The 22,437-nt window shown below is 40.4% G+C and overlaps 1 protein-coding gene across 1 annotated transcript in view; it reads right to left on the minus strand.

The window, feature by feature from the left end:
* CALCR (calcitonin receptor) overlaps positions 1-22,437 on the minus strand; it is a 133,595-nt gene that overhangs the window by 105,623 nt on the left and 5,535 nt on the right. Inside the window, exon 3 of the mRNA XM_026065393.1 lies at positions 8,114-8,121. Within this exon, the coding sequence (XP_025921178.1) occupies positions 8,114-8,121 (8 nt within the window). The remainder of the gene's footprint in view (positions 1-8,113; positions 8,122-22,437) is intronic.

Here is a 22,437-nt window from a genome sequence, read left to right on the forward strand (position 1 = left end):
TGGTGTTTGGATTTTCAAGGACTGAAAAGCAGAGTTTTACAGACAGGGTTYTCTGTCAAAAATATTCCTTTTTCTTATGAATTTTGTTTTTTTGTTCCTTTCTTGAAGAAGTAGCCCCTTGTCAGAACAGATCCTTTGAAAAGTGTAACAATAACGCTGAAATTAAACAGACTGGCTGAAAACACTTGAACAAACAAATTGGCATTGCCTCCAATCGATTTCCAACTTCACCTCAGTCAGTCAACTGAGATTTCACTTGGTGAAACATAAAGATAAGCAAGCTGTTTCTCCCTATTTATATTTCAGCTCATGAAATCTGGAAACCAAAACATCAAAGAACAACTTCCTAAGAAATAAACCATTTTTAATACTGCTTTTTTTTTGGAGATTCAGATGCTCCCACTCTGTGATCTACAATAAGCCGCAGACAAGAAACTTGTGCTCCAGCAGGCCTGCATGAGTAGGCAGCTTTTTCTGGATGCTCTGTTTTTATGGAAATAAAGCTCTATTTCAAGCTCTATTTGCTGCAGATGAAGAAGATAAAAAAAAAGCAGAACAACATGTCACAGTGGCTGGACAAACAGCTGTACATAAAGATATTGGCAGCTTTCAGGTTTGCTTTCATCCCATGGTTGATGGGTGCATGGTGTTGAGTATAGCACATTCTTTCAAGTGCATTTGTGAGACATATCTGTGAATATCTGAATGGTTTGTGAACAGCTCTTTTCACTCTGTCAGATCAGATCAAGAGAGGAGGTAAAGACTGTGCTGCTAACTTGTGGTAAAATAAAACTGGGATAAAACTGTAGTATCTATGGGCAAAGTTTCCATGCATTTGTATTAGTTTGTGGCATACTGCTTATCTCTATACTTAGGTACCTATAAAATCTGAGTCATAGATAGGACTTTATAGATATGTAAATATRCAGATAAGCAGCGTGCTGCAAACTACCACAGATACATGGGAAAACCAGTATTCTGGGCTTTTATATTTGTAAGTGATGCTTATCCACAGTGCCAAATATGCAAGAACACTGGTAGAAGTTTGGGTTCCTCTAATATCAGTAGCACTGTGAGGATGCCATCTTTAGCAAGATGTTACTTGTTACTCCAGTGGAAGGATCGCCTGTTGTCCAATGGTGTCTGTACGCGAACGTGCTGCAACCAGTGTAAGGCTTGGATCAGCCGAACTTTGTGAGGAAGAGTTGGCGTGAGGCCCTGCTCGCAGGGGGTTGTTCAAGACTTGACTCCTGGTCAGTGAAGAGTGTCAGTTCCCATCTTACCACAGAGCTAGGCTCTGACATTTGGCATTTCCCACTAAGACAGGTAACTCCTCTCAGTACCTTTCAGTGATACCTGGTTCTGAGTCCCAGTTCTCCCCTCAGGTGCATGGGAGCTACCCATGAGACAGGAAGACACTTATGTCCTGTGGAGGATTTAGTTGTAACCTCTCAAGAGATGTCTCAAGTGAGACTGCCTAAATCTGGCATCTAATTCATGCCTTACTTGCTAATTTGAATTTGTGTGATCTGGAGAATATTTTGGTTATTGACTTCATTTCCAGGCATTATCCAATTCCTTCAGTCAGAATCTGCCTTTCTACTTCACTGAAAGCTGGACCAGGGCTCACATTCTCCAGCTGTAACAAAGATCATGGTGAGGTTTATGACATGAGTGATAAAACAATTATTTGATCATAGATATAGGAAAGGCTTTTTGAATATTCAGACAGCTTTATCAGAACTTCTTTCCAATTACTTCAAGCTTTGTCTTAAAGTCAGTGATGCATATTATACACAAATATTATAAATATTCACCAACCCTTCTCTATGGAACAGTGCTCTTCTTTTATCTTGCTGGAATTTAATTAGGTGAAACATTAGATTAGAATCCTATAGCATATAAACTCAGTAATACAATCTGTAATTGGCTCCATCTCAGGAGATTTAAGGGAGACCAATGAGATAAAGTAATTCTTTTCTTGCTTGCTAATAACTGTTCATCAAGCTGAACTACCAGACCAAGAATTGGTATGCCATTTCTAACCTTCTTTCATCTTTTTAGTCTTTATTTTTCTCTCCAAGTCCAACCCCTGCCTATCAGAAATTTTCTTTATGTCAAGAAGTTGCAAAGAGTGAAAGGCAAACACTGCCAAGTGACAGTTGTACTCCAGAGAAAAGCAACATTCATTCTGGAGTCAGCTGTTGCATTTCATGAATCAGTCAAGTGTTCTCCTAGGAGCCATTGGTTCGGTCAAGCTTGGGGTATATTTATTTTGAAGTAAACAAGAGGACATATGTTGTGATATTAAATAGCTGCACTTGCTAGTTGAACAGACTGTAATACAAGACTCTTGTACTTTAGGTACACTTCCATATGGGGCAGAGTTATGGTGTAAAGCCTGCAGTTTCTGCTAAGGATGTGATAAGACAAGGCTGCCTTGAACTTACATCAGCAGTGTGCCTGGCTTAGACCAAGAATAACTGGCATCAGGTCTTGGTTCTATTAACAGGAAAAACGAAAAATTAGAAATGAAAGTGAGTTCATTTTAATTATGGTTTGTCTGAAAAATAGTGAGTTCCAAGAAACGTATTTATAAAAATGTCATATGATGAATTTCTTGTTGATAATGTCAGCATAAGTTTCATTCATTAACACTATCTCTGCACTGAGCCCTTGAAATTATATATTTAACCTGTGCCTGAACTGAAAGCCTGGAAGGTATAAATGTCAGTCATATCAGTTCCATAGGAATATCTTCAGCTCCTCCTTTTAAGAKAACAAAATGCTATAATGAAGTCCTATTCCAGCTTTCACACTCTGATTATTTCAGGGTAGTTATTCTTAATACCACTTTGTATTCTGACAAAGATGATTGCGTGACAAGGGCCAAATCTTAATGTCTTTACTCAGTTCTGAAGCAATTCTCAGCATGAATTTAGTAAAATCTGTAAAGCCTGAATAGAATTTAGCCAAGAGCATTTTTAGTCCTCAAATCTGCAAGCACTTCTGTATCTATTTTGGTATTTGAACATGAATAGTCGTGGAGATTGCAAAAGTTAGTCTGGAGATTTTTTTGTTGTGGGTTTGGGTTTTTTTTTCCTCCTTTCTTATAAATGTTACCTGCCTATTTTAACTGGAAAAGCCTTGAGCTGTTAAGAAAAGAGAAAAACAGAATGTTGCTAAGCACAATTATGAGAATTCAGAACAAGCCAGAAGCAAGCACATAGGGTTTCTTTGATGATTTTTCTAACATAATATAAAGATTATGTTCCCTTTAACAGAAAGTATTCAGAAAGGTGACCTTTTCTTGGTTATGGAAGAAGCAAAATTCTTTCAGAAGTCTAATGTTCTGCAAAGTAGAAGAAAATATTCTGCATATTATTCTTAAAGCACAGCTCAGATCCAACACTTATTTAAATAAGTCCATCAGAGTAGTTAAATGTCTTATATTTATAAATTAATTTTATTCTTACTAGAGTTATTTATTTGAACTATGTTTTCTGACCTATTGAAACAATTCCACATAAAGTTCCCAGACAAAAATCAATCTAACAAAATCAATTTATCTTTCTSTAAAAGACACAATCCTTGTGATTGCAAGGATAATAAAATAGAATAGTCCTCCTGCAGCATTTATTTATCACAACTTGGATTTTCATTTTTTTGCTTTATGAAAGAACTGGTTGGCCTTAATTTGGCCAAAAGACATGGAAAATGATCTTTTTTTTAATAACATTGAATGAATTTTCTAATACAAATATCAGCTACTTCTGAAATGTGATTAATAAATTGTTTAGTTTAAATCTTTCTATCATTTTGTCATTTTTAACTGCTATTGGTGAACTACTATTTTAAAAGAAACATGTTTTCATTTGTCTTTTCACAATATTTTCAATACAAGATTATCCGCATCCTCTACATGTCATCAGCAAATTTTATTTCAGTGCAAACTTCTACAGTTTCTTACTAATTTGTGCCAGTTGAGAACTTGAAGCCATAAATTAATTCAAATTATCATTTAACTGAATTTCAGCTTTTGTAAGAATAGATACACAAAAGAGATTGCTGCACCACAGTACTGGTTACTGACTTCCTCAATATCTGTAAGTATATGTAGTATAAGTTTATAACTATAATGAAGTATTTTAACAGCTTACCCAACAGCAATCCTAATGCTACTTTGCTGATTAGATATAGCATTTGTACTATAATACTCTGATTAAATCATTAGTGATGAGCAACTATCTTCAGTAGGCTGGAAGCGCTAAAGAAAATCAATTCAAATATTAGTAAATGAAACTTCATTGAACAAAGCCATTCAAATAAGCAGCTAATCCATGGATAACTTTTTAGAGACAATTTCAGTGGTCAAATACATAAGTAAGATATAAAAATAAAAAGCACACGAAATAAGGGGTCCCAAAGAAGTTCAAGATTTTGCACATTCACGTCTGGAATATCTCTAATACAGCATTTTTATGTTCTTCTGATGGCAAATAAGTAATCTGCTGTTAGGCTAATCATGTGAGGCTGATGAGTATTAGTGATCACATGAAATGCAGACAAGAAAGAAAAGGCCTAAACATTTCCAGAGAAACTGCTGCTATATTTTTGTGCATAAACCACATATCACACACAATTGAGTGTTTCACACCCTGTTGGCTACTAATAACATAATTAGTAAAATTCTAGACCTGTGCATGACATCAAGTCCATATCATGTGTATACCCATCCCTGAAAAGTGGAAGAATTGTTTAATTCCTGGAGGTACAGCCCAGAGTGATAAAACCAGCCAGTGAAACAATTGTAACCCAAGATGTGAGAAGATCATTTTGCATGAACTCTCCTGCAGCCAAACAGCTCTTCACCTCACCCTTTCTCTCCCAGACCATGAACGGTCGCCCTGCCGGGGCGGATCAGCTGCTCTGYTCAGCCTCCTCCCATGGGCTTTCCCATGGGCTGCTGTGCACAGCTCCTCCCTGGGAAAGAGCTGGGTAATGGGACTTGTCTATCGGGATAAGGTAGATCAGTGAAGGGAAAGAGGAGTTCAAATATTTAGCTGTCTCTAAGGCTTACTTTGTATCCCCAAAGTTCTTATTTTACACTCAGAGGGATACAAAATAAGTGTGAACTACTAATCCTTAGACAGCCTCTGAATATTTGAAAATAAAGCAAAGCAAAACAAAACAAAGAGTTTGCCTTATCCCCAAAGACAGATTCGTAACTCCAGCATTGTAGACCTGAAAAACAGTCAGAGAATAGATTAAATGAATTGTTTTATTTCTAGAAATGGCTTTTCATTCTATTAGTTCACCAATTTGCTGTCAGTCCAAATGATACAGTCATTTAGCTCATGACTGGTTCTGCTTCAGGGTGGGAAACAATGTGAGCAGTATTAGGACATGAGTACTACTGGGCTATTAATTTTTCATTACAGTAATGACATGGGCCTCAAAATTAGGACCACAGCCCCACCACGATAATTGTGATACAAACTAGTGTAGACCTTATTTTAGAGAGCACCAAATAACTAACAGGACACAGATTATATAAGACACAAGTGGACAAAATAAAGGAAGAAAAGAGAATAATAAAACAACCATAGCTCACAACCCACCAGATGGTTGCAGCTACACAAATTCTATAACAGTAGTATTCAGTTCTGGTTGTTTACATTGTTTATTGTTATACATAGTGGATGCATTTCAGAGCTGCTCAAAACAAACAGTGTAATCTACAATGCCTTTGTATTTACTATGCTGCCTAAGAAGACTTGAAGGATGTAGAGGTTATATTGAATTAAATTAAGCGTTTGGTAAAGATTTTTCATTGCCTTGAAGTTTATTGAGTTGCTTCTAGCTACAAAACTTCCAAAGTTGCTTAGAAGAGTTTGCTGAATTCCCCCTAATTGGCAATCAAAATATATATAGAAAAGGGAAGAGTGGCAGATCTCTCTTTGAAAAAGAAATCATGGCCTTCATGAAGAATTTCACATTTTGACACACTATCAAAAGAAAGTTGGTTAGCTGATATACCTCTGCTACATCCAACGCAGTGAGAGCACATCTCTCCACAACCTCAGAGAAAGGCAGAATGGTGTACAGACAGTTCAAGCCCTCCCTGATGAGCTTTGGGGAGCACAAAGCATGTGTGAACAGAGTTAAAAGGGACTTACTGATCCCTGAAAGACAAATACAAGAGTCTGTGTGTGTGTGTGTGTGTGTGTGTGTGTGTGTGTATTGCCCTGCCAGACAGAGCCTGCTCATGTTTGTGAATTCAGGATACTTCCTCAAGAAATTAGAATTCATATCTTGAGCCAGAACTACAGTCAGCACAACCTACAACCCTTTTCCGGTAGGTTGGTTTCCAAAAAAGTCCAGCATAATATCACTTCATCTGTTCCCTAGAAGAGCTTTGGAGCAAATAGGGGAAGGAGGTGAAAGACCTAAAGATAGATTTGTTTACTGCATCTTCTTTTGACACTTTTGTGAACTTTGTGAGAACCTGTGGAGAGGGATAATATTAGCAAAATATGATAGTAAGCTGAGTTTTCAACAGCTATTGAYCCATGCCTCAGAGTTCAACACTCAGGTTTCTATTTTGAAAACATCCTGCATCTTAAGGCCTTTTCCCCAGAACCTAAACACCCTCACAAAAAGGAAGAGAAGGTGTCTCAGCAGCAGGTTAAGACAAGGTTTCAAGGGAAGAAGGACGGATGACAGCCCTCAGAACAGGTACAAATAGGTGAGATAGAAGCAATCTCTATGGCTGCTCATGTTTATAATGCCTAAATCCTTTTGCTGGAACTAGCCGTTATAACAGTCTATTGAAGTCAATGGCATTTTATAATGATTTATCTCAGTTTGTACTTGTAATCTCTAGCACAGCAGGGAAATATATCTTTATCTTCAGAGGTTCAGCCTATCCCTCAGCTACAAGACTATCTTCTACCATACACTGATATAATCTCCATCCTTTCCCAAAGCCTATCACAGCCTGAATTCAGTTCTAATGCAATAGGCAGATTTGAAGAATTGAATCACTGGAATATATTTCAGCACAGTATATTTAGATTGATATCTTGTAAGTCTGGTACCCTGTTATTTTTGAATGTTGTAAAAATACATTGCTCTACCATTTAATATGTAATTTTAGTACTAAATATGACAGCAATAATTCTAGGAATGGGAGTGGTATTTACTGTAAACAAATCCAAAGAAAAATGAGATACAGCAGCCTCTGGAAACCATCAGCATTACTGATGTAGTATAATAAGAGGCTATGAAGTGTGTACCATTTAAAGTGTTAGAAGTGGCAGAAGTCACACCCCTGGTAAGTCAGAGTCCTAGACTGGGACAGAGCTCCTCAGAGCAGATGCACCCATCCACATCTCAAAATACAGGGAGAGCCCAGTGGCCCTCCCTCACCCCGGGGCCAGGGTGACAGTGGCCTCAGCAGTGGGAGGTGATCTGCCAGAGGAAGGAGCTGAGGGAGGTGCTTAGCATCAGCGAGGATGCACAGGAGATCGACAGGTTCTGTAGGGACAAGAGCCCAAGGCCCATGTTGCACAGGAGGACATATGGCCAGAGGCTGAGGATGGGGACTTCCATCATGAGTGAAGCTGAAAGCATGTGACTTCTGGCAACAAGGAAGCTCCTCCACCTGCAGATGTTCAAACAGGTATGGGGCCTTGATACCACAASAGAAGGAATGGGATCTGTCAGGTGAGGTGTCTAGGCTGGCCATGCCCAACCTGCTGATCAGAAAAAGTGACAGATGCTTGTGGCTGGAGACTCCAACCCACCTGCTGACCAGACCCGTTGACTCAGGTCTGATGCTTGCTTCAGGCTTGAGCACAAAACATGGCAGAGAGACTGGTGGGACTTGTCTGGTCCTTGGGCTTTAACTTCTGTAGGCATGAGAACCTCTCTGAGGACAAGGTTTGCTGGGGAGGGATGGGATCCACCTGACAAAGCAACACAAGAACATCTTTGCTAACAAGCTTACTAGAGTAGTAAGGAGAGCTTTAAATGAAGTTCATCAAGGAATGGAGACTAAAGTCCACAGATAAATGGTTGGAAAAGGCAATGGGGGGAGCACGTGTGAGACAGGAGGGTCTCACACTCCCACATGAAAACAATGTCACTGAGAGCCCATCTCAAGTGCCTGCACACACACGCACACACACACACAGCACTGGAAACAGGAGGAATCAGAAGTCTGCGTGCAGCTGCAGAGCTATGATTTTACTGGCATTAAAGAAATTAAGATGTGGTGGGATAGCTGGCATAACTGGAGTGCTGCAATTGATAGACTTAGGAACTTTAGGAAAGACCAGGGAAGACATGGCACAGGTCATGCCCTACAGGGGTGTTTCAAATGCAGAGAGCTCTGCGATGACACTGGTGACAAAGCAGTCAAGAGTTCATGTGTCAGGATCAGAYGGGAAGCTGACGAGAAGTGGTAGGCGTCTGCTACAGACTGCCTGATAAAGAGGAAAAAGTGGATGAGCCTTCTTTAAATAACTGGAAGAAGCCTCATAGTCACAGGCTTTGATCTTCAAGGAGGAATTCAACCATCCTGATACCTGCTGCAAGGACAACATGATGAGGTGTGAGCTACTCATGAGATTTATGGAAAATGCTGAGGACAATTTTTTTGGTGTGGGTGCTGGATGGCCCAAATAGGGGAAGTGCTCTCCTGGCTCTGCTACTCAGAAATAAGGAAGAAATAGTCAGGGATGTAACAGCTGATGGCAGCCATGAGTTGACCATGAGTTTAAGATCCAGAGGGAAGTGAGGAAGACAAGTAGCAGACTAGAGACCTTGGATTCAGATGAGTGAACTTTCACTTGTTTAGAGAACTGGTAGGTGACAATTCATGGGAGGAGTTTTGCTCTTGGTATAACTCAGGAAAACTAATGAGGTCTGAGATAATGCAGGATCATCTCCTTTTCTTTCTTCTCGTCTTATGATGAATGATAAGCAAAGCATGGCAGGACCAGATCTCAGCTGATATCTCACAGAAAAAAACCTCTGCTTCTGGGTTGCTTTGACTGTTGTTCAGGAACAAGAGTGGAGATCCTGGACCTCTATGTGAACACTGCATATAGACTTGTTGCTTTTAACAAGTATTAATGGGGTCTTCCCACCACAACCTCAGCTGAATTGTGGGAAATCTCTGTAACATATTGCCCTACTGGCACATCAGAAATATCCATCCTGTAGAAGTAGTGACCTATAACTTGCTCTTCTCCTGCTCTTCACAGGAGAATCACCTCTTAACCAGAGTCAGAGATGAAACTGAAGCTGCTGCCTTACCAAAATAACAGACTGTGGTAATAAGACAAAGGGGTAAAAAGACTTGCATATTTTTATGATGTGAAATAGCTGAAAACAATACTGAATTCACACTGTACTTGGGAAGAAACCAGGAAAGGAAGCCACAACTTTTAAAATGAAGAGCTTTATTTGAGTTACATGCTGCTATGTTTAGCAGTCTTCTGATGTGCATGCAGACTATATCTCTGTACCTATGTAGAAATGCTGAGGATGGTTTCTGGGAATATAARTACTATATCTAAATAATTGGAGGAAATAATTCAGCTGCCATATTCCCATATCCAAGTCTACAGAGTTCTGTAGAGCTTTTATGGGATCCACATTCCCACCTGGTGCCAGCCTGGGATAGCTATGACTACAGCAACTACAGGAACTACCACCCTGTTGTCAGGCTGGCTCTGATGAATGACATGGGCAGATTTATTGCAGCAGCCTCCTCCTCCCCCCACCCCCAAGGATTCGAGACACCTATATCTTTTTCAGCTCTAGTGTCGTGGAGCGCAACTACCCTCTCCCTCCCCCATCTTGGGCCCAGCTGACCACAAATAACTGACAAYGCCCAGTACTGACCAGGAGGAATGAGGCGATACAGGTTGATACTGGTGAGGCCAGAAACGGGCATGGGATCAGCAAAAGGGGTATATTTTCCCCAACACGGCATGAGATCAACAAAAAGGTACCTCTTCCCCAACATGGCATGAGATCAGCAAAAAAGGTATATCTCCACACCAAATATTGTATGACCATGAGTCAAATTCTGTGCCCATAAATAGCACTGCAGCCTAGAGTCCACTGAGCTCTCCTGCATGGCAGCGGGCTGCATGGTGGTGAACCTCCCCTTGAGTTGGGAAGCCTCTCAAGCTTACTCTCCAAGAGTTAAGAGAACCTCTGACAAGAAACCGTTGGAGTGGTAAGAAACCGAGACTCAGGCAGTAACAAATGTGCAGTAAGATTTGCTTACTATGACTACACTGTATTGCCATCTTCAATAAACTTGTTTGCAATAAACCCAGAGTTAATACCTGCCTCCCCTGTGATATCTAGTCCCAGACTTTCTCAGGAGAAACTACTTACCTGTCCTTTGCCTAGACATTAAGCTGGAATAGTCTGTTATACTTTAATAGTGACCTGTTGATGGGCCTCCTGGTATCCCATCAACAGCACACGGCCCAAGGTCCTTTTTTCAGAGAGTTCTTACAACTGGATCTCTTCAGTCCCAGAAACTACCTATTCTCCTGTGCTTAGAGGCCAACTTCCAAATATTACGAGGATGACTTATGCCTTATACTGAGGCATCAATACTCCACAGCAAAATGCTCCCTGCAGTAGTGTCTTTCACAAATAAGATATAAGAAAAGAAGGCACATAGCTTTAGGTRAAAACTGAGCAAAGACTAAGAATCTGAATAGGAAGAATCCCTTACCCAAACAGAAATGGGTTTCCAACACTGTTCAAGTCAACAGAAAAACTTTATTAAAAGGTCAGAGAGGGATAGAAGGGTAACRGAACATGCCCATAACTTATGAACTGGAAAATGCGAGTGTTAGAGCTTTTGAAACCAGGAAAAGGGGAAGAGAAATAAGGAAGGAGTCCAGAGGAGAAGCGTGTGGGAAGTAACATGGCCAAACAGTACAAACAGGAACATGCCACACTTAGGACTAGTATTAACAGAATCTTGACTGCTATGGCTTAACTAAAGGAGGATGCACAACACCTGAAGGTCTGGAAAAAACAACAGAGGCCTAAGGATACTGTCTAGGTAAGGGCTTGGTGTGAGCCCATGCAGCCACCACCAAAGCTTGCTGAGGTTTTCCTCAGCTCTGGGCCAAACTTCTTTCTCTTTTGATACCTCTTATTGCTGTCCCAACACCTGGGCCAAAGGGCCATCCACAGAAAGTTGCTATTTCTGCCACCTTTGAAGATCCTGCTGCTCCTGAGACTCTATCAGTTTGGATCAAGGTAGGCTGAGGACTGCTGCCAGCTGTGCTGTGGGTCTCGAGGGAGCTTTCACTCACAGCTTCCATGTTCTCTCCCTCTCTCCTGTTGCCTTGGCAGTGCATCCCCAGCTGCAAGGCTCCAGCCTCCTGGTGCAGGCACTGTTGACTGCCTGCAGCAGCATGGAGATGAGGTAATGACGTAAGAGAAGGGGCAAGTGCAGCTCCTTTCACCCTGCTCTTCATCAGAAGAACCTGCAGAGGAGAGAAAAGCAAACCTTTGGTCCTCGAGTGTCCCTCTACTGTTTGTGGCCATTGTGGCACAGCCCCCAGGTTTTCAAAGACTCGGTGTGGGCAGAGTGGGGTCAAACCATTTCTGCCATGATCGGCCCCTGTGAAGGGCAGATGAAGTTTGGCTCTGAATAGGATGACCCTCTCGCCCTCAACCCCCATGTACTGGTAGGTTAGTTCTGTGCCATGGCCAGTGCTGTGCCCCAGAAGACTGTGTATCCTGTGAAACTGCTGTCCTCTGTAGCAAGGGATAGGTGAACTAGAGGCTTCAGGCATTATGGTGTTGGGGAAACAGCAGGGTGGAAAGTAGGTGTTTATCAGTGAGAGCAGCAAGAGGCTTCTAGAGGGATACTGAAACCTCACTTTGATTTTTAACCTGTACTAGATGGAGAGGGGACCAGGAGCCTCCTGCCGCTCCAGGTGCTCCTGGGGTAGTGGATAAGGCCTGAGTGAGCAAGAGTGTCCATGCAAGTGTTTGCTGTGACCCTGCTCCCACCCCTAACTGCCTATCCAAACTGAGGAACAACCAAGCTGTGCTTTGGGGATTGCGTGCAACACCATGGGCTGGCTCTCCGCAGCCCTCAAGCAATTAACTACCTGGTATTTCTGCCCACACAAAAGTTTGCCTTCATCTCCTTCTCTCATGGGGGGAGATCTGAAGCGGCCTCCCATGAAACGCTGGTCCCCTGTCACTGTCATGGCTATTCAGTGCCAGCTAACATCTCTGGAGGTATGGGAATGGGTGAAGAGGTCTCAGGAGCAGGGCTGCACTATTGCTGCCTATCCACAGCTGCAGACTCAAGGAAGGTGACCCTGGGACTTTCTGATGGTATGTGTTTGCAGGGAGAGGGAAGAACAGTAATACAACTGAGTGCTATTTCTACCCTCCATCTGCCTAGGACTCCAAAACAAGAGCAGCTCCCAAGCTGCTCGTTCTTCTTGGCATTTGTGGGACAGGACTGGGGTCTGCAATTTTACCACATGTGATGTCATGTCATCAGTCCTTAACCTTCTGTGTTAGAGAGAGAAGGAGCCATTAGACAGGATCTTTGTATGGAAACCTGGGAGGGTTACATTATCACAAGATACTGCACAGGGCAAGGCCAGAGCTGGGCAGACATAGCAGGCAGTTTCTAATATAGCTACACTAAGATTTCCTTCATAGCTCACAGCCCTAGGGGAATTTTATGCTTCTAAATGCATTTTTTATGCTGTTAAATGCACAGCATCCCTGCTAGGCACGCAGCTTATACAGAGTTTTGTTTGCCACAGCTCTAAGCTCAAAACCCAAATTCCACTAGAAGCCTCAGGCATTGCCCTATCCTTTCAATCCAAAGCCATGCATAAAAACATAATTCAGTTACCTGGTCTGGACTCTGGAGTGCTGCTTCATGGATTCTTGATGCTGGCAGTGGCAGGAGCTGGCCAAAGAGGGGTCCCTCGWTGTGCCTTGTAGCAGTCTTCAGAGAGAGCCAGGAAGAGAGGAATCCTGGAGTGGCACTGGAGGACATGCTCTCCTCTAGTTTTTCCTGCACGGTGGTCCTGGGGCCCCGTACATGGGATTACAGATGAGCAGKAGGCATTGTGGTATGCTCCCATGCAAAGATATTTACAGTCTCTCCATAATGGGCATGTCTGCTGTATTAGTCCCAGAGTGCAGTTCAAAGTTGCATCATCAAGAATGCAATCTTGCTGATTTTCTTGACTGCAGTATGGCACTGCTCAGCTGTCCTCTCGTATCTCCTGGTGCTCATGAGGAGCAACCTCCCGCTGTTGCCACAGGGTTATGCTGCCACTGGAGAAATATCTGGCTCTCTCAGTGTACAGATTTATGAGCTGTACTATTTCCCTAAGGATGTAGGCTACATTTTATGAGTTTTCTGAGACTGGACGGAGCCATAGATATCACCATTCCAGGAAAGGAACAGAAAAAGAGCRATAATTTTTTTTAAAGTGACAAAATAAGAGGTTCAGCATGTGAGGACAGATATAGAAGGTAAAGAAGGGTGAAGATTTCAGATTAGAAGGATGGATGGATGAGGCTGGAGCAGTAGTCTCAAAGCACTGAGTTCTTAAGGTCAAGGSCATACATGACTTACATGAGGAAAGCATACATGGCTCTTTATCTTGTTATGGAGCATAAGAGGTTGTCTTGGGAGCTGCTGATGGTTAAAGAGCCTTTTGTGGACACATGCACATTAGATATGCCCTTGGGGACCTTGTGGGTATACAGCCTACTCATATGTTCAGACCCTAATGTCCCCTCAAGCACTGGAGCACAGCTTCCAGTTTCATTTCTTGTGCAGGACACCTCGTTCATGCACATCAAAATTACATTTGAGAACCAAACCAGAGAGACAATGGGACAGAGGGAGAAAGGGGGAAGGAGATGCTGCAAAACTACCTGATTGTTCAAAKGAAATCCCTAGCAGAGGTACAGCATGACTGATCTCCCTTCTGAGTGGAGCAGAAGAAATTGTACCTCATTAGCCTTGCCCCCTCTTTCTTTATTCAGAAGAAAACAGGAAACTGTGAAGGCCAAAAAAGTGAGACTGCCTAAATAAAGCTCGGCCTTTTTTGTATGTTTTTGGTCATTTTCCAGTATCCGTTGAAGTCAGTTGGAAGCTGCTCTGTAAGAATATTCCTTCTGAGGCTAGCATCTACCCATGCAGAACTCATTCAACCAGCTGTGCCACAGATGGAATACCAGTTTGGGGAAATAGATTTGTCTCCACGGTGTGGTGACGACCATGAGTAGAGATATAACCCCATGTTGACTAAGGACTGATTAATGTAAAAGCAGATTTGGAAAGGCATTTGCCTGTTCTACCAGCCAAAGCACCCTCTCAGACAAAGAAGGAGTTCAGTTCTTCTCCTTAGACCTGCAGATTTGCAGTTCACTGACTACAGAGAAAGCCACATGCTGACATCCCTTGCCCTAGGATTAAGTCTTTTATAACTCACGGTAACTAGTAGTAAAAGATGGGACAGGATTATAGATTTTGATGTCACAAAGCCATTTTCTGCATACTCTTACTAAATAGTCCTGTTCAGGAAAAAAGGAAAAAAGAAAACCTTAATCAGTAGATGTAAATGCATGTTTAAATCTAACCATGCATTGAAGTCTCATTGCAATCAGCAAAGACAGAGATAATTCAAGGGAGATAGATTTAGGCCTGCATGTTTGTGCTTTCCTAAATTGGAACCAATAGGAGCCAAATTTAATAGTACTATTGACCATGAATTGGGCCATTACTGTATATTTTTGAATTCAGCATTGTCTGCTCTGTACTTCACGTTCTTATCTCATCACATTTTCCTTGGAGATCTTTCCYTGAGCATGCAACACGAGGGCTTGTAAGAATCAATTAATAGATAAGTAGAGGAAATGACAGCTGACTTAATTTAGAGATAGGAAATATTTAATACACACATAMAGTACTCAGGTTCTGTTCAGCTGCCATTCTTCACCATCATTGTTTTCTGCATGCATGGTAAGTCTCATRGTTAAATAACTTGCTTGTCTTAACTAGGAGATATGCATATACTATTCCTATTTGTTTAACCTCATCCAACTTTTGTAGTTGCAACTCATGGTGCTAACCATGAATCAGGCAGATTTTCATGCAGTCTCTCTTAGGTCCCTGAATCCCTGTGAGTGCTTTGCAACTCAAGAAAGCATTTCTCTGTGTTAGGGAGTAGGCCAAGATAAACCAGTATTAAGAAGTGGTAGCAAGCACAGCTTCAAAATACTCTTTTTATATTGATCCGTAACCTCTTCCTTAAAAGTGTATTGGCAACTGTTTTGATTCCACAGTTTCATGTCACCAGGAACCCTTATTTGCTGGATAGAAGCACTCTGTGTGCCAAAGCAATGGTTAGCCTGTGAAGATGTTGCTGGAGCTGCCTGCAGCTTTGGGAATGCAGGCCTGCCTGGGCAGAGTGCAGCTCTTTCCAGTATGCCCCTCTCTAGTCACATYGAACTGTTTATAATGTGACTGAAAGCACTTGTGGGAAATAGCTAAATGACCACAGATAATAAGGATTATTTGCATAAAACTAGCACAGGAGTGTTAAAAGGTCACAATTTGAAGCTGATTTCTGCTGAAATTAAACCTAGGTCATACCACACTTAGGCTCTTTAATTACTTTGTTTTCAAATATGCATCATGGCATCTGATGGGCATTTCACTTTTCTCTCCAGTATGTCAAGTCTCTAAACAACAAATATTTACATTTTCAACTTGTGATAAAATCAAAGAGAGCTCTAGCCACAGGATTCAAATGTAGATTTTGACCCACACATTGGATTCTCACATTATGGAAAGTTAAGATCTGGGACTCAGTTTGCAGTGTTTCAGTTAGACAGTAGTATCTAGTACTCTTCCCTCCAAAAAAACAGACCACTCATTTTCAGACCTATACCTTCGATCAGCCTGCTAAAGCAAACATTTTGGTCTCCTAATACACTATTTTACCTTTGTTTGCTCAAGATTTGATGGAGAGTAAGTTACTAAGATAGACATGATGAGCCAGGAATGGTGTTCAGTGAACGCCACATGCTATAGGACATTTTTTATTCCTATTTTCATGTTGGTTTGTTTTTATTTATATTTCCAAAAAGTGAATTTGTACACAGAGGTTTGACTGAGGGAATTTTATTTGTAAATATTTATACACCAAGGAAGATATATTAGAAAAGCAATAGACACACTTCACATTGCTTTAGTTTTGATATGCCTGGAAAGAAATATTTCCCTTTACAAGTGCTAAAGCTAACTGAGGAAGAAATCTYCCTTTTAACTATATTTCTAATATCAATTTTCTTAAAAGTTTGATATGCTCAGTGGCCTTGGGGCTACAATGAATGATAAATTTAGAAACAGCTAAAATCTTCCGGGAGGCTGAATGAACGGTTGTTGACAAAGTAGTTGCACAAATTTTCACGATTCTGTCATAACTGAGAGTGTTTTAACTGTAAGGAGAGCTATGAAGTCCATTTAAAATTTTTTAGTGACTTTATCTGAAGCAAATACTGATACTATATGAGGTTAGTGAGAGTCCAAATGGGAAGTGAGGCAAAAGTGAAGGAAAYGGATTTGATACTTTTTATGCACTGTCACTTTGGAAATGGGACCAAATCCTCAAGTAAAAAGCTATAATATCCATCCCCTGTGGAGGACTAGGAAGACCACAGAGGATTACCCYGGTGTCTGTTCTTAGCTCTTTTCAGCCAGACACCCTCCTTGGCCTGCTTCCCTGGCACACTGTGTTCACAGGACCCATGCCTCCCTTGGGGCCAGAGTCCACCTTGAGTTCCGGCATGGGAAGGGATGAGCAGCGACATGGGACAGGGCCAGCTGCGGCACACACATGATGCTTTCATCAGTTCAGCTGCATGGCTGCACGACACCTCCTTCAACAGGCAGTCTACAAGTCCTCGCACAGCCTAACCAAACCAAAGAAGAACAGCAAACATCCCCCATATGCATGCTTTTCATGTATTCAGTGACACCCTCCTGTTAAAATTGTATAATACTTATAAATTTTTCAGCTTCTTAGAAGGAGGACCATCTTTTTAGAATTGTTATGAGAGATTCCTGGAGTCACCGAAACCCTGTCACTATTTTTCAAACAATCCAAAGCAAATCCAAAATATCTTTTAGATATTTAGTAGAAGAACACTGAAAAAATTAAGGAGAATTATGAATGGGCTTTTCAAACTTCATTTTAGCTTGGTGAGTGGGGTCCAGAACAGTGTTCAACAGTGTGGCATTTGTGAAAACAGGGGAACACTGCTGAGGGGGCTGGCCAGAGAAGAAGCAGCAGAAAGCACAGTGATTGACTTCTCTTGGGCTGGATACTGACATTTGTTAACCAAAGGATAGATGGAGAAAAAAAAGTCAATTTAACCCCAAAATAGGTTCATTAAAATTACTAAAATTGCATAAAATTTTTCCGACAAACCACTAATTCACCAGAAAAAGGATTTTTAGCTCATTTACACTATTTGCAAAACTGAGTTGACTCTGTTGTGTAGTTTGGGCTGAAAAAAATGGAGAAAATAGAAGGTTTCAACCTTTTATTTTAAAACGATTTTTTTCTTCAAATTTTGCTTAGAGGCAATAATAATGACACCCCCCCCGAAAAAAAAAAAGAAAGAAAAGCTTTCATCAAACTGCAATAATGTGTTGGTGCTGGTATGATGGTTTCTTTAATACAACTAATAGTTTTATTTTCAGGTCAACATCAAACATTTTTAAGCCTGATTTTCTAAGGAGTGTGAATTACATAATCCTGATGTTTTCATTGCAAATATTTGGAGCAGAATGGTGTATGTCTGGCCATAATATTGGTTTTAGTACACCGATAAAAGGAAAGAATGTGAAAATGACTGGCCTGTATTTCAGGGGTAGGGGAAATATTCTAGATATTACTGTCTACTGAAATATCCTGCAACCTGAATTCCAGATCTTATCCCTCCATAGCAAGGGAAACCAAGATCTACCTTTGAATTCTGTCTCTGGTGCCCTTTTCAATTTGCCTAGGGATGTAGCTTTGTTTCTTACCAGTGTTGTCACTACTAGTAGTCTATCTGAGAAGAAAGATTGAAATGAATGGTTCATGAAGGGAGACACCGGCACAACTCAGCTTCCATTGCATCTGCTTGGCAGTGGCAAGCTGGCATGTGGCTACCTGGAAGAGATGCTAAAGGAGATGTGTTGGCAGTGGTGTGCAAGGAGGAGGAGTAAGGGRAACAGGATACAAATAGGTAGGAAGGCAGATTTTATTATTTTGCTCCTCATGCAAAGAAGTGGTCTATAGAGCCAAGATTTTGCAAAAGAAACTCTTTCCACATTTCCAGTCTTTATTTTTACCAAACCCCACATCTTTTGAAAGCATGGCTTGCACTTCAGCAGGTGCCATGGAATTTTCTGAAATCCCATATTTCAACACCCCTGTTGGAAAGACAATGTCAGTGAAGAATTGGACTAGATTAGCTTTTCCTCATTTCACCAGGAAACCTGCAGTCAGGCAGAAGAGCTGAGAGACCAGATATGTCACAACAGGGATGCAAGAGCTGTTTCTCCAGCTATATCCAGAGCTATTAATTTTCACTACTGATGCTGGTAGTCACTCTTGGTGCCTTCCATGGAGCACTGCCTGGGAACTAGAAGTGCCGTCTTCTAGCAGGTYCCCATGGGGAAGCAGAAGTGTAAAAGGCAGACTCTTTCCACACAAAGAATAAAAACTTAGATCAGTGTTTCCAAAAGTGACTTCTGATTTGGAGTGACTCAGTCTTCAGACAACAAATTTAGGCAGGTGACTAATATTAGTCATGCATGTAGAGCTCAGAAGCACATATTTGATTGAAAATGGAAGTCCTGATTACAGCACTGTCCTAAAGTCAATAATGAACTGCCTTAAACAATGTATTTTTAAAAATTCCCCCACCGCTGAGTCACAGACACCTTATTTTTCTCTTTAATTTATTGGGAAGATTGAAAGAAGCCTTCTTAGTACTGCCATGACAGTGCATTCAAATTGGTTGTCAACAATGCCAGTCTCATTCTGAAACAAATTTGCATGCTATTCGTAGTTGCTCTAAACATAGTAATTTTAAAACTCTTATCTGTGGTCCTCTACTCCCAGGAAAAGAACAAATTTCTCAGATAAAATCAAAACAAAAACTTCTGGAATATATTTACTTTTGAAATGTAAATCTCTGAAAGTGGTAAATTCAAGCAGTCAAGGACATTTTCAATTGAGTATTTTTTAATTACACAAATAATGTTCTTCACAATTGCCATACAGAGAGAGGTCATATTTCACAAAGGATAATCAGAAAGCTTGTTTTGGATTGGCCAGTCCAAATTAGCAGTTATCCACACACCCATAGAATTTTATAGAATGAGAATGACTGAAACCTTGGTCATGTTCGGCAATTCCCAATTAACTCCATTAAGAGAATACATTTCCATGAAATATTTGGATTTTGACAGAGTAACATTTTTTTAACAGAAAAATACTTCATCAAAAATGTTTCAGTCAGTCCTACAGAGATATTTCATCCAACTGTTTCTCAGGATCATAGGAATAATTATCTTTTTAAAACCAAACCAGAACATTATAAYGACAGGTTTTTTAATCTTTAAAAGAGTTTATTAATGAATAAAAAAATGTGGGGAATAAATGAGCAGCTTTACTTTTGAACAGCAGAGATTAGGTTTGAGACATGGCATAATGGATGTTGAAGAAAGGGAAAACACTGTCCCACAGCAGAACCGAAATTGTTCAAGCTGCCATCATAGGTTCAGTTCTGTTTTCTATGCTTTTAATTCAAAATAAATGAATTTAGAGTAACCTGCAATTGTAAACAACTTAATTGAAACTTTACTTGCTCAAAAGCTGACTGACTGCTAGAGAAGACACAACTGTGCTGTAAACGTCTTATTAATATGATCTTCTGATRTTTGCAACTGTATAAAAGATACAGAAATATCACTTATTTTCTCTTTTTCTGAGGAGACAGATTTATGCTTTTTTAAAGAAATACGCGAGAAAAACTATGGTACTTACAGTAGTGGAGCACAGCATTTTTATGCTATCTATAATATTTAGGATAGGATGGAAAATTTTGTGTTTCTAACAGTGAGAACTGCCATAAAAGCGTAGAAAACATGTCTACAATCATAGATTTTAAGACTGTTTGTTTTAACTATTACTGCAATAATTCTTGAAAGCAAAAATACAGATAGGGAATGAGATTACATAGAAATGTCATGAGAGGGACAAATTATAAGAAAATATTTTTCCCAGGAATATTAATATATTAATATATGTCAGATATACTAATATTGCCAGGAGCTAATTTATTTTAAATGATATAGAAGCTTTGAAATATCATGTCATAATTGATTTAACTGATTTACAAAGGTACAGTGTAGTGTTAGGAGATGGTGTGATTTATCCAAATCACCTGGATATTATTGGGATCCAGAAGAATTCTGAAAGAACTCAAACTGTATTTTTAGAGAAAYAGGGATGTACTATGGATAACGGTGCATTTTCACCACACTGTGAAGTAATGAAATAACACCTTCTGTTTTGAATTCACATTTTGTTTTTGTTTTGTTTGTTTGTTTTTTTACTGTGAAACTATGAGATTTAATATACTAAGCAAGTTACTATAATCATATCTTATTTTATTTTCACTTTGTAGACTGATTTCTCAACTCCCCTATTATTAACCATTATTAACCACTATTAGTATTATTGTAATATCCAGGAGACCTAGTCATAGATCAGTAACTCCTTCTGTTTAGCAAAGTAAAAACATACAAAGGAAAATCTGTCCATGCACCAAACAACTTAACTTTAAGTATGTGATAAGAGAAACAGTTCAGTACAGAAGGACTGTGTAGTACACGGAAGAAGACTGTCAGTGTAACAGCCAGTGGTCTCAAGAGCCTAGCCCCTGCCAAGTTAAATAAAATCACAGAAGAGGAGGATTTCTATGAAAACAGCAAAACAGGTATTCACTGGGGGATCCTTCCAAGGAGGAGAGACAGTACGGGAAACAAGAATGAAGGGTTTTTCCCAACACATAACAAGTGGTTGGTGCAGTACTTTAATGCACCAGGATTATTTAAAAGTAGAATGGTAATGCCAGAGAGATGAGACTCACATCAGACTGCTACACAGTACAGGCCTAGAAGAGAAAGTGAAGGAAAAAAACCTCTGAGCGTGAGCAGGCTGAACTGCCATTGAGAAACTGGGGCAGGGCTGATGTCCCATAAGATGGTGGAAGAAGACCTCTTCATAAATATAGGAAATAGGAAGACACTGGAGAGATTATACAAGTCAGCCTAACTTCAATATACAAAAAGATACTGGTACTAGACCAACAATTTGTAAGCCCAGCTTTTTAAGAAAAATGGGGACAAACGGTTGYTCAGAGGGAGCGATGTAAAAGAGTGAGTTTTAGAAAGCTGTTTCATGAGACCTGGTGAAAGAATTTAGGAAAGCAAAGACTCAGGAGCATTTTAAAATACATAAAGTACATAAAAAGAGTCTAGTTTTCTGTTGTCCACAAGTGATAGGGTGAGAGGCAATCAGCTTAGTATCCCACAGCGATTTGGTTACATAGCAGAAAAAGTATTCCAGTTGTACATTTAGAAAGCACTGGAATAGGTATCCTTATGGTAGGTATCCTGGTGCCCTTATGGAAAATCATTTAGTATTCTACWTTAATAGGAAGAGGTGTGCCTTTTTGCATGAGAAAAGAGATTACGGGCTTAGTATCTGAGAAGCACATTGGTGACAGACTACATGATAAGTACTGCTTTGGGACTGGATAGGAAAGGTCATAACTCACAGATGCCATGCATGAACAAAGAATCTTCAAGACCCAGGCAAAAACCTAAAAGTGAGGTGACTCCAGAAGAAGACATAAGAACATAAGAAATGGTCTGCTTGGTCAGACCAATGGCCCATCTAGCTTAGCTCTGCAGTCTGTTCCCTCATTTCTTTCTCCCTCCTACCCAAGATGTTGTAGTAGAGATGTTTAGCACATATCTCCCTATCCATTTCTCTTCCTTTTAGTGTCTAGCAACCTGCTGTCCATGAATAGATCTCATACCTCTGGAACCTGCTGGTACTGTTTGCGCTCCATAGCCTTCTGTGACAACAGTGAACTTCCAGAAGTTCATTACTTGCTTTTATCTGTTTTAAAGTACTGCTCCATATTTCCAGTTTTGTGGGTTTTGGTGAATAAGAGTTCGGCATTCATCTTATCAACCACCTCCATGATTTTGTAAACCAGGAACCTATCCCCACAGCTTTCTCCTCTCCAAATTGAAGAATT

This window comes from Apteryx rowi, unplaced genomic scaffold (genome assembly GCF_003343035.1).
Source record: "Apteryx rowi isolate R43461 unplaced genomic scaffold, aptRow1 scaffold_226, whole genome shotgun sequence".
Lineage (NCBI taxonomy): Eukaryota > Metazoa > Chordata > Aves > Apterygiformes > Apterygidae > Apteryx > Apteryx rowi.